The 13,054-nt window shown below is 40.3% G+C and overlaps 1 protein-coding gene across 1 annotated transcript in view; it reads left to right on the top strand.

Moving 5' to 3' along the window:
* LOC306714808 (phospholipid-transporting ATPase ABCA1) overlaps positions 1-13,054 on the top strand; it is a gene marked incomplete at its 5' end in the record, with an annotated part of 123,059 nt that overhangs the window by 31,861 nt on the left and 78,144 nt on the right. Inside the window, 7 exons of the mRNA XM_079184946.1 lie at positions 681-903; positions 5,382-5,603; positions 9,085-9,289; positions 9,556-9,672; positions 10,418-10,589; positions 11,340-11,471; positions 12,146-12,285. Coding sequence (XP_079041072.1) covers positions 681-903; positions 5,382-5,603; positions 9,085-9,289; positions 9,556-9,672; positions 10,418-10,589; positions 11,340-11,471; positions 12,146-12,285 — 1,211 coding nt within the window. The remainder of the gene's footprint in view (positions 1-680; positions 904-5,381; positions 5,604-9,084; positions 9,290-9,555; positions 9,673-10,417; positions 10,590-11,339; positions 11,472-12,145; positions 12,286-13,054) is intronic.

The raw sequence follows: 13,054 nt of genomic DNA, 5'->3' as shown, positions 1-13,054 counted from the left end.
TATGAAGGTTAGCTCGGTGTGAAAATAAAAACGCCTCAGTGGCATTGAGTCCATGAATACAACTCTTGATTGTCCCTCTGATAAAAATGTTTAGTATCCGCCAAATAGTTTCCAATTTATTTTTCATAACGGGGGCAAGTACAGGCTAAGATTGCAAAAGGCAACCTTTACAATAGAGCGTGCATTTAAAAAGCTGACTATTTGTTAGATATGATTTAGGCCATTATCTGTATCAACAATTCATCTTTCTTTCTCTCAAATGTCATAAAATAGTCGAAAATACTCATGGCACTCCCTTGAAGCCAAAAGTGATATCTGTTATTAAAGATATATAAAATGTACTATCGCCTAAGCAAATGAACAAGTCCTCACTTTGCATGTGACTTGAAAAATAACTTTAATAACCAGTTACCAAAACAGTTGCAGTTACATTTTTTTGTTGATAGACTAATTGATTTATACCACCGACCATCGGTGTAGTAAATCAGGTATCTTCGTACAATCATGTGAAGAAGAGAAGTGAGCACATTCAGCAAACACTTCAACAAATGTTGACCAAAAGGAAAAAAATCCACTCACACTCAATAACTCCCTATTGTAGACAACCTTATACACTCCACATATACTCCTTTTGTCCATGTGCAGCCCTGACCTTTTTGATTGCTTTCTTTTACAACCAGCTTCATCCAGAATGTTGGAGGCATCCTCCCCATGTTCCTGGTGCTGGCCTTCATGTACACCGTGTGCATGATCATCAAAGGCCTTGTGCTGGAGAAGGAACTCCGGCTCAAGGAAGTACTGCGTGTTGTTGGCATTCAAAACGGTGCCCTGTGGTCCTCAAGGTTCACAGAGAACATTGTTCTGCTCGCAGTTCCCTGTGCACTCATGAGTGTCATGGTTAAGGTCAGTAGAAAGAGAGTCACCCGTTGGATCAAAGTATCAAAACACAAAGCATACAACATGAATATAATGCATGCACGTACTGCTTTTTTTCAGTCATTTTGTCCCAAAATCTGAATATTCTTGAAAAATTAAAGCCGCCTATTTCTCATACAAAGTTGTATTCAAAACGTTGCTTATGTGTTGTGAGAAGTGTGGCGTCCTCAATGTGGCTGCATTTTTGTGCAACATTTCACATACAAATTCAGATTATAAACGTGCCAAAGATGACAGTACCGCTATTAACATCCGACTGAATGTGTCCAATCTGACGCTCTCACGGGTCGTGCAGGTCAGAGAATTAGACATGCTTTGTGTTTTGGTATTTTTGCTGTTATTAATCATAACCAATTAATGAGCACAAAATCAAATAATTATCCGTGATTCTTCAAATCAGCTTCCTTGTTCTAATTAATTGAGCTTGTAGCCCAAACTGCAATTAAGTCAAATAGAAATCACAGCAGCAGTATTTGCTCCATTATTTCCTGTAATTGTATCACCTCTTCCTCCGTGCCTTATACATAAGGAAGGCTTCCGTCATGTCATTTAAGTAGTTATCGTAGGCACTGTATATTTCCATGATTGCAATGGAAATGTATTATCGTTGGCTCCTGGGACACTGTGCACTATGTTACATTAAGTCAAATCGAATTTGCACGGTAATAACCGTAAGTGGGAGGAATAGTGGTGCCCCAAAGACCTCAAGTTAAGAAAGGGGCTCAAGTGTGTGGACACAAATACGTTTGGCAGCCCTGGAGTTTCTATTTTGTATGAAAAAGCAAGATAAATGAACTGTAATGTGAGACAAATATGGCCAAACAAGATTCATATTTAGCTTGTTTTTTCCTGCGCTGACTAAAAAGAAATTGAACCCCCTCAGAAGTCATTTGAACTCCAGAGTACTTGTCAAAGCACCGTGTTTACATTTATTGTTTCGGGACTATCACCAGCCTTTGAACTCATGCATACTGTACACAGTATGAAAGAACAATACACGTCCAACATCATCACAGGAACAACTTTGCAATGCAAAATGGAGTTGATGTTATTCCCAGAAAAACAATGTGACCAACATTAGTTGTGAGCATTATGTTTTTTCCTATTCAGCAAATGTCTACCTACTGGAAGTGTTTTTAGTTGTTTACTTCCTGATCGCTCTGTTGAATCAATGGTTATGTGGGATATAATGGACTCGCTTATCTGTTGGAATGATCCTGCTTAAGGATCGATGAGTGAAGAGGCGCACTGCACAGTCATCACAAAAGGCAGAGCCTTTGGGCCTCGTGTGACATACGATGTAGCAGCGTTCTTATTGCTCTCCCTTAGACAGAGCCCGTCTTCCAACGACTTTTGTAGTCGTCGTTAGTGAGATTAAAAATAATTGTTCTTTTAGGTCGACCTAATCAATTTTTGCAGTTTAATTGGGAAATGCGGCTGGTAAATAAAAACTGATATTTGAACAGCTGGGTGAAATGTAATTTCCCATCAGCCTAATGTGTTTCCAAGCTATCAACAATTTGTAAACATTAATAACAATAAATTGAGTTAGTTGAGTGCCTTGGAGGAGCAACTGCAAACATGATGTGTATTCAGATCACAGGCCCATTCTAAATGATAATTTCACAGCCATTTCCAGCACATTAATAATAATAGCAAATCAAATGGTAATTATCATAAGGCTGTATCTGGATACGGGTTGACAACAACCAGTTTTGTCACCTGCACCTGAGTCCTCTGTCATTTTGCACTTGTTTTCTCTTCCATTACAGAGGAGGTAATGCATTTATTATTTGGCAGGCAGACTGATGCACTGGCAGCGTTTCCACATCTGGCTCCAGTCTCAAACCAGCTGAATTAAGGTGTTGCTTTCATGAAAGCGAACACTGATCAGTGACGATCAATACACATTTCCTCACCCAAACAGCATGTCCTCGTGTTGACAATGTGAGGCCACCTTTTAAATGCTTGGTCATGTTTGCACTCATCATTAAAATGCAATTAATTTGTTGTGCACAACAACACTGACAGTGAGAAAAGAATGCAAATGACAGGGTTAGAGACCACCTTCACAGTTGGAATCACTTTTTCTCACAGGACTAAAATTCATTGATATTAATACAGAAATGGATAGAAGCTGAACAATAGTGAGTTTGAGGCACCTGTTCTCTGTATTATGCTACTTTACATTACCTCTCATTTGAGAGTTCAACATTTATTTGACAGGTGTAGTTACTAGTTACCGGTTTAAAATATGATACATCGTTATTAAAACCACCACAACAATAAAATGCTCCTTACAGATGCATATTAAGTGGGCCACTTTGCCTGCATAATGAGTACTTTTACTTTTGATACCTCCGAAACATGTTGCTGATAATGCTTTCATTGCAGAAACAAATGTAAAGCTGGACATTTACTCGGGGGAATTTACATTGTGAAATGACTTTAAGTGTTATGTCTTTCTCTTAGTGCTTCTTCCACACGTGTATCAAACTTACACAGTGAGAATGTTCAACAGTACCGTCACGTGCAAGTGCTTTTTTTTTTTTATCATCACCGTAATGAGAAGTCTGTGGGTATACACGCCAGGTACTAACAACAAATCCATATCCAAGTATCTCCTCTGGAAAGGAAAAAAAACACAATAATCAAGGTGTACATGCATGCGAAGCACATTGCAATCAGAATGCTTATGGATTGCAGTGTGATAAGATCTCAGCCAGGTGCAAATGCGGCCTGCACAGTTTGGCCACATTCCTAAAGCAGGTATAATCAATATTTTTATATATATATATATCGGCAATGGATCAAATGGCTGTGTGCATGTGAAAGGCGATGCTTATAGTGATGAACCGGCAAAGAGTGGTCACCCTCCCCTCAGCTCTACAAAGCCCTTACGCGTCTTTCAGCTCTTTTGGGGTTTATGGCCCACAACGTTACTGTTTAGGTACAGTGTCAGCGTTTTCATCAGCGCTGTCTCCAGCAGCAGGCAACTGTTATCTGTCAGAAAGCTTTAAAGAAAAAAAAAACACTGTACGCTACCGGCTGAGCACCAAACAGCAGACAGACAGAGTTGCAACTAACTGGGGAACAAAGTGGCCAAATCTATTTCTGAGGAAAATGAGGTCTCTGTATAGCAACGTAGCTTTCTATGATCTGATATTGCTTTTTGTCATTTTGTATTTTGATCCACTCATAATTGGCAGAATCACATAACGGTAATTCTGATTAATTTAGGGTAGAAATGTTAAGTTGTGCGATTAGATGTCATTATCCAGATAGTGTGTCCAGATACAGATGACATGTTAATACCAGATGTAATTGGGGTCGTTGTCTTGTCTGGTCTGGGCTCCTCCACCCTTCAGGTTCCTACGGTTTCTGGCAAGCTCCCTCCCCTTATACATGACTTTAGCCTGGATATACTCGGTGGCCATGATCGTTAAGGGCATCGTGGCAGAGAAAGAGGCGAGGCTTAAGGAGACCGTGAGGATCATGGGCCTCAGAGGTTCCATCTATTGGCTGAGCTGGGCGGTGTCCAGTGCGCTGCCGCTGGCCTTCAGCGCTGTCCTCCTTTCGCTTATACTGAAGGTGATTTCAAAAATGATTTAACGATGATTCAAGGAGGACCCAACACTTCTTTTGGAGAGTTATGACACTTTTGTTTCACATACAGAAGATGTTCATCCGAGGAGAAAGCTAAACACTAAAATGAGATAATTGCACTTGGAGCTAGCACAGTTGTATTTGAAAGTTCACTTAGTATGTGCAAATGTAGTTTTTATAATGAACATTCATACAGCTCCATGTAACAGTGTCCTCTGTAAGGATTATAATTGCATCCGTTACAATAGCACCATTATCCCAACGGTTCAAGTGGCTTTTTGAATTGGGCTCGGAGAAGACATCAGAATTATGGTGTAATGTGGGAGAATGGATGGATGCACGAGTAGCTCACTAAAACCAGAGAAGGGTCCTCCTTCAAAACTGGCAGAGTAAAAGAGTGACAGGTTTATTAGATAATGTCAAAAAATCAGCTGTAACGATGTTCGGGTGAATCAGAAATATTCATACACCAGATATGTTATACGTTGTATATACTGGATTCAGAGCAATAATACAGCCGCAAACAACGATTTGCAATGTAAAGATGTCGTTGATTAATGACTACCTGAACAGAGAATGAACATACGCTGCTACCCGCCGGCTCAGCTTTCTCCATTTTGAGAGTACATATGCTGCAGTCTGATTTCCATACTGAGCACATTTAAACCCTCTTTTACTCTGCCCACTGTGTTGTAAAAATTAATTCAAATAATCACATTTACTGAATCTCTTTGTTTCCTTGATAAATAATCTGCAAGACAACCTCCTCTACCACAACTTCAACTTTTAAGGGTTCTTTTGACGTCGGATTCACAATTTTCTCTTGTCTTCTCACGCAGTATGGCAAAGTGCTGCAATACAGTGACCCCTCGGTGATCTTTGTCTTCCTGCTGGTGTTCTGCCTGGCCACCATCACTCAGTGCTTCTTCATTAGCGTCTTCTTCTCTAAGGCCAATTTAGCAGCGGCGTGCGGTGGCCTCATCTACTTTGTCCTCTACCTGCCGCACGTCCTCTGCTACGCCTGGAGGGACGTCATGAGTTTGCAGGCCAAGGTTGCAGTGGTAAGTCCGCCTTTAGCTCTGACATAGTTTTTAATATCTTCCCCAGCTGTCATCGTACTTTTGAGTTATATTCTTAGGTTGAGTTTTTACCACCTTAATCATCCTTTTGCAATCCCAGTCATAAATCTCTTATCGTTTACCTTTAAATCTAAACAGGCACAAGACTGATTTGATTGGTGCTGGTTGTTATAAAAGGAAGTGAATTCACTCCCACTGTCGATAATATCTGTGAGAGATTTGTCTTTAAGTTTAAAACACAGAAGCATTTAGAAATTGTTTGAGATATCCATACTGTTATTATGCATTTGGTTCTCAAACAGAAGAACTATTTCAAAAACTAGACGGAAACATTTCCATAAAAGAAGAGACTAGAAGGACACAGTGAGAAAGTTGGTGATTTTCTCCTATCCTATGAGATAAAGATAAATAGTACACCATTGCTCAACTTTCAGTGTAGCCTTTCTGCCTGACCTTTTATGGCGCTGCCCGTATCATTTGTCCTCCAGCTGTCCTTTCTGCAGACAAAGACACACAAAATCTTGAATCTTCATTGCCGTGCGAGTGGATCTCCCCAGAATTTCAATCAGCTCATGTTTTCTTATTTGTCAATTTCAGCAATGCGGTACCAGGTGCAGGTGGCCAAGGCAAACAGTCTTGTGTTTCTTATTTATTGACTTGAAGTTGTGGCAGCCAATAATATCTTACATTGGCGCCTGACAGCAGTCGCTTCTGCTTTCACCTTTCATTTTCTCACCCTTTGTAGACCTCGCTTTTTACAGTCAGCAGTGGCAACATAGCATGCTTTGAATAAGTCCTTTTTAAAATTTTGTCATTCTTTTCCTTTAAAAAATCGTTTCAGTCCATTTTCTGTAACTGACTGCATGCAGGTTAGGTAGGCATTTTGCATATAAAGCACTGCAAACCTTATTTAATCTCTACACAAAGTGATATTGCTAGGTCCTCCCCCTGCACTCAGATTTTCCTCCCCTGCTCCAACTAGAAGGATAGCCCTCTAGCCCTCTAATTAGCATGAGCAATGTTCCTCTGACCAAACCACTATCCAGTCCTTCCTTACACTGTGTGAGATGTGTGCGTGTGCACAGAGGTTATCTCTCTACTAACTCGGCTGAAGCTACATCGTACCAAGGCATACAAATTCTCTCCCACATTGTCCTTGATAATGAAGTCTTTAATCGGAACAGAATTTCAAACGATCACCTGAATTAATTTGAACTGGGTTTGATTGCAGCTGTGCGAGTATCACAGTTTATTAGGGGGGCCACAATAACACAGGGCTTAGTCACAATCCAACAACCTATCGGCTGTACTTTGACTATTTTCTCCCTCTTTTAACTCCAGTTTTTAACGAGGTAGGAACAAGAGAGAGCCCAGAGTTCTTTTCATGTTTTTGAAAATCCCGAAATATTTTCAATTCATCTTTCAGTCCTGGCAAACTCCTGGGAAAAATGGTAATTTTATGCAAACATCATTTAGAACTTCTCAGGTTTTCCTGTGCTGAAATCAATTAATTGATCTATGCTTTTGCAACATCTGGAGGCTCACTTAGCATATGCTTTTTTTGTTCAAACCTGTTTTTGCAGTAATAAGACTCTGCTGACATTTTGATATACTGTAAATGTATAGTACATTCATTCAACAGTAGACAGTATGGAGGCAGACAGGAAACAAGGGGGGAGAGAAGGGGCATGACATGCAACAAGGGGCCCCAGCTGCAATCGAACCGGGCACTTTGTAGTTATGTGGTATCAGCCTTGACCTACCATCTATTACAATGCCCTGCTGATTATTCTCTTCATTAATTGATGCATTGTTTGGTCGATACAATGTCATCAAATTGTGAAATATGTATGTACAATTCTGTACAGCTCAAGAACATGTCTTGAAATAGCTTGATTTGTCTGACCAACACCAGAAATATTCAGGCTGCTAAAACAAGGGAATGTTGGATATTTCTCCAAACAATTACATGCTTATCAAAAACGAAAGCCAATTTTCCGTCTGTATACTAATTGATTAATGGCATGATTATTGCAGCTCTTGCCTCCTCTTTGTTTTTCTACATATCTAATTCAAGCACTTTTCAAACAGACAGACTATTTCCGCTGACTAATGCAGTTTTTAAAGGAAACTTCTTCATACTGATTTGTTATAATCCTATTCGTCATTCGAGCTCCAGTTTAAAGAAAAAATGTCCCTGAAAATGACTTCCTAAAGGGAGCTAGAATGCTGATCACACTTCCTCTTAACAATGCTCTTTGTCTGCAGCCAGCTGAATGGTGGTTGAATTTGCAGTGTTGACATGTGTTCAATAGAGGGGCCTTATTTGTCTGCCTCCCAACTCAAGCCCTTTTCTCAAATGCCAAATAAGTGGCTCCTGTGGTTTTGTCAGCCGTTCATACTAAGGTCAAGGATGGGTGCCCACTAGCCCTGCTGTCACCCCTCATCTACTGACTCACTGTTGATTGCTTGTCAGCAGATGGGCAGTGGAGGACAAGACAGGAAGTTGCAAGCAATGTTAGAAACCAGGCCAGAGGTTTGGTGTCACTGCAGGGCTTTCCGGATTCTCTGCCTGGTAATGTAACGACGAGTAGACAGCATCCCTGATTGTTCGTCTCTATAGCTTCAGCAAATGCTACTTCTACCGGAGTGAAAATGCGGTGAGCAAATGAGGCGTGAGAAAACAGCTGGCAGGCGACATGGCAATGCAGAGTGATAGGCCATGGTAGATGATGTCTCACGGGCAAAGCATCATTTGCAATTTCCCTCCAACAAATCTTAGTTTCCAGCACACACATTTTAGTCTCCATCTTTGTTCACGTCTGAAATTAAGTCTTGAGAGGTTTTCACAAAGGCAACGTGGCAATTAAAGCAGCTGACGCCTGTGTGGATATTCTTCCTCCGTCTACAGCAGTAGCTTATTGATCAGTTGAGTGTGACCTTGGGTGCTAATACAAAGTCATCACCTGAATTATTTCATGAAATATTCTGAGACCATATTTCATAGATTTTAAAAGACACTTTGGGTGTACACGGATCTTCCTTCCTACCGAGAATTTGATGAGCAGATGGTAACCATTCTCATGTCAATTAAATATGTAGCTAGCCAGCAGCTACAAAGCTTTGCTTTGCATAAAGACTGGAAACAGCAGGCAACCGTTAGCACTCTTTATACTTTTTTTAGTTTAAACCGTACAAAAACTGAAGTGTAAAAATGGCATTTCACTGTTGCATAGGGGGTTTTGTGATCAACCATTTATTGGCCACGACCAGTTACCAGGAAAGCAGAGACTCCAGGAAGTTTGAGTTAGGCTAGCTGTGGCTAACTAGCCTCTGGCTCCAACTTTCATATTTGTCGTACAGACAAGAAAGTGGTGTGAATCTTGTCATCAAACTTGAAGCGGGAAAGCAAACTCTTCCTTTAACTGTGTATGTTTTAACCTTGAACACCTTTCCTTCCCAGAGTTTGTTGTCATGTGTGGCCTTCGGCTATGGCTGTGAGAACTTTGCCAAGTACGAGGAGCAAGGCATCGGTATTCAGTGGTACAACATCAACAAGAGTCCAGAAGAGGGAGATCACTACACCTTCATCCTGTCCATCATCATGATGCTCGTTGATGCTGCTTTTTACTGGGTGCTCACCTGGTACATTGAGAATGTCTTTCCAGGTATTTTATTTTGAAGCAGATTCATTAGCATTGTGCTATTTGTACACTATCTACTTTACTCTTCTTGCATGAGATCCTCTCCCCTAGCCCAACTTAACTCGAGAGCTAATGCAGCCCTCTTAACAGGCTAGGTTTACTGCTTGTCTCATCAACTCTAATTAAAAGAAGATAGGATTTGTGCTAGGCTCTCAAGAGGAAACATACACTGTGAAGTACCACGTTCCCTCAAGCCAAGGTGTTGTAATGTTCTCTCCACTTGATGCCAGGCCAATATGGAATCCCGAAGCCGTGGTACTTCCCATTCACTAAATCCTACTGGTGTGGGACAGCCTCAGCGATTGACATTGACCCCGGCGTGCTGACAAACTCCACTGAACATAACGGTAAATTGCCATATCATTTTTTAATTTTCTCCTATGGAGTAAGTGCAGTGTAACCTACGGAGTTATTAGAGGGAACATAGTCCTGATAAGAAGTGGAAGTTATTCGGGATGGGCCGCAAACAAACATTAACACCTTATTTTTCACTGTGGGTGCTAATGGAGTTTGGCGCTTTGTGAAGGTGAAGAACGTAGATGAGTTTCAAATCTGGAACTTGTTAAAAAAAAAAAAACTTTCCAATTAACATTCAGGGGAGTGAGCTATTTGTGTCTTTCAGTCCTCCGCAGCGTTTCTTTCTACATTTTTAAAAGCCCAATCAGTATTTTTGAAGAGACAAATTGAAATAATAATAACGTTTTTTATTCCAGTGGGTACAAATGTTACTGATGTGAAAAAAACCTTTTGCAGCATCAATAAAAATGATTAATTAAGTTAGTCCTTGAATTTCTGGTAGAAGAGCTACTTTTTCTTTTTTTTTTTTTACATTTGGATCATTTATACCTTTAATAGATTTCATTTTTACCTGTTGTTAAGCTTGTTTCTCTTTTTATATGTCAATCATACAATCATGTTTTATTTATAAAGCACCTTTCAGACAATCAAATGCAATTCAAAGTGATTTACAAATGATTGACAATTTGAAAACAAGAAGACAACGGAGAGAAGATGAAGAAACTAATACACAACAAATCATGTGAGGAAAAAAAGAAATGTGTGTTTATGAATATATGCATTGTGTTTCTTAAGATTATCTGGAGAAAGCATCATCCGATATGACAGCAGGGGTCTCGGTCCGCAATCTCGTTAAAATCTACAAGACAGGAAAGAAGCTCGCCGTGGACGGACTGAGTATGGACTTTTACGAGAATCAGATCACATCTTTTCTCGGCCACAATGGAGCCGGAAAAACGACCACAATGTGAGTTTCATTATCTTTTCCTCCCATGCTTCGCCGCTTGGCTCAGTGATCATGTATTTTCACAGGGTGCAACTAATCCAACAATGCCGACTGTACTGGAACTGTTTGCATTTTTTGGGGGGGGGGGTTGGAAGACCTTTAGAGTGACAGCAAATAACTGAAACCCAGTGGCCCGGAAAGAATGAGTGAGAGAGAGAGAGTGAGCAAGTGATGCAAGACTAAGGGCCGAAGGGAAGACATCCGCTCTGAGCTACTGTAACGAAACATAACAGAGCACAATAACCGAGAGGACGGAGGAAGGACTCTGTCACACACCGGCGTGCTATGTGGATGCATTTCCACACAGCACAGTATCTGTGAGATGCAGTGTTACAATTGAGTTCAGGCGCGAAAAACAAGCAAACATCTTGTAGCTTTTTTTTATTTTTTTAAATATGCAGAAATCTTGTCACATCCCACATAGCGTCCCACTATCTTTCACCAAAACACTCAATATTAAATGTTTTTGAAGTGTTGTTCGGAAATGTTCTGCCCAGGTTAGTAACTAATTAATACATCATTATTGAGATGACAAGTTGATGGAGATGATATGAATAATCATTGCTACAAATCTTCTGTCGCAGCAGCGCAGCACTGGTTCCGTTTCTTTTTCAGTGAAAATCATTTTTTCCTGTTTTATGAGCATTACATCTTGCTTTATACTCAGGATTTTTGTGTCTTGTTTATGTCTTTTTTTTTTCCTCTCTGTAGGTCAATTCTGACAGGACTGTTCCCACCTACATCAGGAACAGCGCTCATCAACGGATATGACATCCTTACTGACATGGACAGCATCCGAAAGTACTTGGGAATGTGCCCGCAGCACAATGTCTTATTCGATGAGTGAGTCAATTTCAAACCATCCCTGTTCTCCACTGATTATTAGTATAATTATGTTTTGCTTCTGGCGTATTTTTAAAAAAAAGGAGGACATGGGGAAAAAAAAGATCATTATAGTGCAATTTGATAATACGCATAATGAGGACTCAGTCTCGGCTTATGTTTCACATCAACACATCATTATCTCTTTCCCTTTTTCTCCCCAAATTTCTCTTAATGGTATTATTCCCAACCATTATTCAGTTTTTTTTAATTTCACCTTTAGAGTCCCCTCTATTTCTCTCTCCCACAAACTGGTTGCCTGCATCTCGACACAAGTCTTACATCATAATTATGGCTGAGCACCTGCAAATTACTTTCATTAATATTAATGCCAGACAGTCAAAGCATCTACACTAAGTACGGGTTAAAATATTCATGAAAACACAGAGAGAGACATATTATGATCCCACCTTTTTGAGGCAGTTATGATGAAACTCACGACTTTTCTTGACGTCGCATCACAAAAGTGCATTTAGAATGGAGCCAGATCGTCTCGCAAAATGCATAAATGTGACATCTTAGATATTTCAAATACTTGCATATGAAGTAGTGGCAGGTGACGGCCTCTTTTGTCACTCATGCCGCTTCACATGTCAATCAAATAGCTGTTGAGATGTTATTTTCACCTTTTATAGACTGACAGTGGAGGAGCATATCTACTTCTACGCCAGGTTGAAAGGACTCAGCCGCGACGAGGTGAAAATTGAGATGGACCAGATGATTAAGGATGTCGGTTTACCACATAAGCGGAAGTGTCTTGCTAAGAACCTGTCAGGTGTGTCTGAATGCGTGTATGTATGTCATGTTTTGGATGTGTGTATTTGAGTTGATATTTGATTCAAATTATGCAGAGATGTAAATTTAGTTTGTTAAGGTGTTCATCGGTTTCTGTGCTCGGTGCATTCATTTCCCCAGGGAAGGAATATCGTCGGTAGATTATCCTTTCTATTCAGGGTGAAGCTGCCCAGTTAAATGTGCATGTGCATGCAGCTGTCTCAACGTACACATGCACTGCACCTGTGTGTCACAGGTTGTAATTCATTGTCTCGGGGGCAAGAGCAAGTCCTGCTTGATAAATTGTCCCCAGTCACGGATTGCTTGTGTGCAAAATCACTGAAATATGACTTTCAAGGTTGATCTATGCTGACATTTCCACTACATTAGCACTACAGTGGATGCATTTTGAAGAGCTCACTATGAGAGTGGAGACTGGAATAACCCAAGGAAGGTGTATCTGCCTCTGTGCTATCAATCATTTTGCTCCATCATGCAAAAGACAATGAAAACCTGGAGAGGTACATCTCGACACATTTATTCAATAAACAGTTCTCAATATTGAGTCCATTCTACATCTAAAACCTAATGTTGATGGATGGTTGTGTAGGATTCTTCACTGATAACAGGCAGAATACCCAGGACAAAGATGAGTATCCATTTCATGTCAGTTGCAGTTTTTAGCTTTCCTTTTTGTCATAAAAGCTCCTAACCGAGACAAAATATATTACTAGGATACCGTTTCTGATGGAGATTGTTCTGTGTTCTAG

Source organism: Pholis gunnellus (genome assembly GCF_910591455.1).
Source record: "Pholis gunnellus genome assembly, chromosome: 23".
NCBI classification, from domain to species: domain Eukaryota; kingdom Metazoa; phylum Chordata; class Actinopteri; order Perciformes; family Pholidae; genus Pholis; species Pholis gunnellus.
This window is presented reverse-complemented; position numbering and strand designations above follow the sequence as displayed.